This window comes from Rattus rattus, chromosome 7, assembly GCF_011064425.1.
Source record: "Rattus rattus isolate New Zealand chromosome 7, Rrattus_CSIRO_v1, whole genome shotgun sequence".
Taxonomy (NCBI): Eukaryota; Metazoa; Chordata; class Mammalia; order Rodentia; family Muridae; genus Rattus; species Rattus rattus.
In genome coordinates, this window is record NC_046160.1 from 101,574,862 (window position 1) to 101,579,955 (window position 5,094).

The window sequence follows — 5,094 nt, forward strand, 5'->3', positions numbered from 1 at the left end:
TTGATAATTTTTTTTTTTTTTTTTTTTTTTTTTTTTTTTTTTTTTTTTTTTTTTTTTTTTTTTTTTTGGAGCTGGAGACCGAACCCAGGGCCTTGCGCTTGCTAGGCAAGTGCTCTACCACTGAGCTAAATCCCCAGCCCCTCTTTTTTTTTTTTTTAAACCTTCTTTAAAATCAGACTTTTTTAGCTGAGTTCACAGGGAAAGTTTTTCCACTTGGAGTAGTTATGAGTTACATAACGTTTCGGAGATCTCCCACTTAGCATCTTAGCTGGGAATACTTTACACACGGTAACCAGGGCAACCAGGAACAGCAAAAGTCGGAGGTGGTTCTATGTACAAAAATTCTAAGGTCCAAAGTTACAGCGCGGAGGAGCGCGCATTTCAGTAAACAGCAGCCCCTACTGCTGTCAATTAAAAAAAAAATTGGTCGGTTTTTGGTCGTTTCCAACTCTGCCTTTGGCAAAAATCTTTGTTTCAGAAAAGTGTACTGGAGAAAATAAGAAGCCCAAGGCATACAAGCGGCTGGAAAGCCTCCAATAAATTGGCGAGCTTTGCTCATCAGGAATAAATAAGCCGTTGCTTCGTATCGCAAACACCTCAGCCCGGAGTCCACAGGGCGCTTAATCTGCCGCGCCGCTTACGCGAAGCACACGTGAGCTCCGCAGCGAGGCCACGTCGCGGTTCTAGGTGCGGGGAGGGGGCGAACTCAACCCGGGAAGCCCCTAAGGAAAGACCCCGGCTTCGGCGCGGCCTACTCAACAAGGAAGCCCGCGAGAGGTTCTAGCTACGGCCTTGGCTAGGCTACTTCTGTGCCCCAGATCAGGTTATAGCCTGAACAGTCCGGAGAGAAAAAGGGAAAAGATGTGTACTCCAGACCCTTCCGTATCGAGGACCCAAATCAACAACCCACCTGGTGAGCGCCATCTTCTTCCGCTTCTTCCTGCGCAGGCCACAACGTCGCGGGGCGATTCTTGCCCGGGAACGAGGAACGGAATGGAAAAATGCTCACTGCGCAGGCGCTCTGACCGAATGGCACTCTGGGTCTTGTAGTTCTTTTAGTGGGAATTGTGGCAGCCTGTCTGTTGAAAATGGGTTAGCCAAGACGTCAACAATTACCTTAACATTGGAAATACCGAACATCGGTAAACTTTACAGGCAAGAGGGTCTCTGAGTTTAACACATCAGTAGTGACAATAAAAGATATGCTATACAGTCTTAATTTGGGAAACTAATACTATTATCCAATTCCACTATCAGTATGTTCCATCTTAAGAGTATTGAATAGGATACAAAGTCTGGCTGATTGCAACTATAAACCGGCCTCCGTGCTTATAGTTAATAGTTCTGTTAACAGTCATTTATTTAAATTTTGCTTAACGAATTAATTATTTATAAAGCAGTGTGGGGGTGGTGAAAAGAGAGAAGATCCTAGAAATTAAGATAAAGGAGTTTAGATGAAACTCAGCAGATGACTTGGAGCCAAAGTACAACTGAGACAGGTAAGAAAGACAATTCTTTCTTTCTGAGATACGGTTTTTCTGGGAAGCCCTAGCTGTCCTGGAAGTGTTTCGATAAACTAGGCTGGGCCCAGATCAGATACTGGCTTGCCTCTACCACACAAGTGTTAGGATTAAAGGTGTTTGCCACTGTGTTTGGCTAAATACAGATAATTCTTTTTTCTTTTCTTTTTTTCAGAGCTGGGGACCAAGGGCCTTGGGCTTGCTAGGCAAAGGCTCTCCCACTGAGCTAAATCCCCAACCACCAATAAAGATAATTCTTAATCTGGCAGCTGTGGCACATTCTATTAATCCCAGAGGCAGATCCTGTGAGTTCCAGGCCAGACTGCTCTACGAGGGAAGTTCTAGGACAGCAAGGCTACACAAAAAACCCTGTATCAAAAGACCAGAAACCAACTGTCTTAATTAGGTTATGCATTACTGTGAAGAGACACCATGACAAAGATAAAGGAAAATATTAAGTGGCCGAAGACTTACACATTGAGTAGTACAGTTCATTATCATCATGGGAGCATCTAGGCAGACATGGTGCTGGGGGGAAAGGTGAGAGATCTGCACCCAAAATAGAAGACATCAAGGAGAAACTATACTGTCTAGCAATGGACAGAACTTGAGTATATATGGATTTCCTCAAAGCCCCGCCTCTACAGTGACAACCCGCCTCCAACAAGGCAACGCCTCTCGAGATTACCACGCCCTGCTCCAAGGAGAATCAAATCCATACACCAAGGAAAGAAACAAAATGGCAATTCTTACAAACTACTGACTTTGGATACAAAGGAGAGACAAGTGAAGCTATGAGGACAAGGATAAAATGATTAATATAGGAAAACAGAAAGGCAGAGAACAAAATCTGGGCTGGAGGATGGGACAAAAAGGATGGATCTGTGTTCTTACAGTCAACTCTCCTTATCCACAGAGACATAGCATTTGGGGTCATGGAACTATGATGAGCTCTCACTGTCCAGTGGTTCTCTAGAGAACAACAATTTTACTAGGCCGCAATTAGAAAAGTAGATCTGTAAAACTGATGGGTGTGACAGTGGGTAAAGGCTCTTGCTGCCAGACTTGACTACCAGAGGACAGTGACAGACAACAAAAGACAACAAAAGATTACAAAAGACAACAGACATTCTCAGACTTCATAAACATGTTTTGGAAGTTTTACAAAAACACACACACATACACACAAACACACACACATATACAAACACACAGCTATCCTACATGTAACAAAAATTAATAAATATATACACCTATAATATATGTATGTTTATATCGGTGTTTTGACTCCACGTCTATCTGTAACCACATGCAGACCTGCTGCTCGAGGAGCCTAGAAGACGGCATTGGACCCTAGATAGCAGATGATTGAATCCTAGATAGCAGATGTGTCTGAGCCACGTTGAGAGTGCTGGGAATGAGTGCACAAGATTGGTCTCTTGGACCCAATAACATTGCGTTTTCAATGACTTACCAGGGGCAATGCTTTCCTTTAGTTATGTGGGGTGTGGGTTTGGTTCACGTATGCTGGATTTTCATGAGTTTCCCTATCTCCTCTGGTTCTGGAATTTAATAAGTTACCCAGCTTGTCTGTGTTTGAGTCACCCACCCCAGTAGTTTATAAAGAGTAAACAAACCAAGAAACAAACAAACAAACAAAAATGCAGAAGACCTAACTTCTCTCCATCTCAGTTTTAAACCCTGGATACTGAAAGGTTTTCAGAAGTTGAAGTGAGCTGACCAAGGCTGAAGAGGAGGTCACTCACTCTCTACAGTACTCACTACTCAAGGGGGAAGACGAGTTCAATGCAGTTCAATACAGAAAGAAAAGAAAGAAAGAAAAAAGAAAGAAATAAAGAAACAAAGGAAGGAAGGAAGGTAGAGAAAAGGTGGATGTCATAAGAACAAAACCTCCCAGCATAGCTCTGGTGAGCTTTTAACAGCTCACTAGCATTGGTTCTTGGAACAAGCCAACTTGCTCAACAGAGGACCCCCCAGAACAACAAACACCACGAGTGCAGTGTGTCTGCGCTGGAGGGCGTTGCAGGTCTTGGTTGGTGGGGCCTCAAAGATCCACTGGAAGGTATAGCCTGAATTCCCTGCCTGCCAAGAAGCAGAAGAGAGAGCAAATGTCAGGGTTTAAGTATGCTTGGCTCAGGGAGTTGCACTATTTGGAGTCGTGGTCTGAAAGACCCCCCCTTAAAAGGAGCTTAAGGTCCACAACTATAAAAGTAAAAAGTAAGTCTTAAGATTCACAGACTCAGAGCTAAAACAGGCCCGGGCGAGCCTAGGACAATAAAGATAATAAAGATAAGGAAAAAGGAATGCAGGAACCAGCCTGACTTATCAGTGCGGACTCATAGGCCATCTGGCAGGAAGGGATAAGCCCCTAGCCCTTGACATTCAAGACGCCCCAGCCTGCACGTACTCTTTTGCTGCGTAACCATGCATCCGCGCCTCATTTGAATCCACCTATCAAGTCCCTGTAACCATGCATCTGCTTCTGTATGCCTGCTTCTGCTCCCCAGAACCCTATAAAAAACCGTCCCCGGTCTTGCTGGTCGCGCCAGTCCTTCCGAGCTGACTGAGACGCCTAAAGGTACCTGTGTATCCAGACAATAAACCCTCTTGCTGATTGCATCCGGTGGTCTCAGCCTGGTCATTGGGCTTGGGGATCTCCTTCCCGAAGGAAGATTCTCTCTGAGGGTCTTTCAGATCTTGTCAGAGTAGATGTGTCACTGTGAGAGTGGGCTTTAAGAGCGTCAGGCTAGCTGCCTGGTAGTCAGTAATCTGCTAGCAGCCTTCAGATGGAGATGGAAAACTCTCACCTCGTCCTGCACCTTGCCTGCCTGGATGCTGCCATGTTCCTGCCTTAATGATAATGGACTGACCCTCTGAACATGGAAGCCAGTCCCAGTTAAATGTTGTCCTTAAAAGAGCTGCTTTGACTGTGACAGTGTCTGCTCACAGCAGTCAAACCCTGCCTAAGACAGACGTTGTTTTCACAGGACTGGGGTATCTCGGTGATAGGCCTGACGAAGCTTTTGTTTGGAAGACTGGATTCGGGATCTTTGGACGTGGGAAGCAGTGGAATGCTTGAAGTTTGGCTTAGAGGGCTATCTCAGTAGGAATATGGAAGACTTGGTCCCTGAGAGGGATTTGAATCAGGCAGAGCTATCCAAGAGGTTTCAGTGGGGAAGAACTTCAGTATGGGGCCTGAGGACTGTTTTTTCGTAGTATTTTGGTGGAGAACATGGGTGCTTTTTGCCCTAGTCGGAAGTGTGAGGACGAGGCTAAGGTTTGGACACTGGGATTCATGGCCTTGACAAAGGCGGTCTCAGATATGCCCATCGGAGACGTGGTTCTCTGCCTACGTCTCATGAAGACCGTTTGGAATATGCACAGCAAGCGTAGAGAGGAGGAAATATGAAACGTAGAATTTGAACAGGAAAGGGGCACCAGCAAGTCAAAGGGAGCTGAATCCTGAGTTCAAGCCTATGGAACTGAACTGAGAGAGTGTCAGATTTTGGCAAGGTCCTCCCCAGCAAGGGATTTTAGATCCAGGCACGGTGGT

General features: G+C 45.3%; 1 protein-coding gene across 1 annotated transcript in view; it reads right to left on the reverse strand.

Annotated features, from left to right (window-relative positions):
• Positions 1-980, reverse strand: part of Snw1 (SNW domain containing 1) — a 27,369-nt gene extending 26,389 nt beyond the window's left edge. The window contains exon 1 of the mRNA XM_032908218.1: positions 911-980. Coding sequence (XP_032764109.1) covers positions 911-924 — 14 coding nt within the window. The 5' untranslated portion in view covers positions 925-980. The remainder of the gene's footprint in view (positions 1-910) is intronic.
• Between the last annotated feature and the right edge of the window lie 4,114 nt (positions 981-5,094).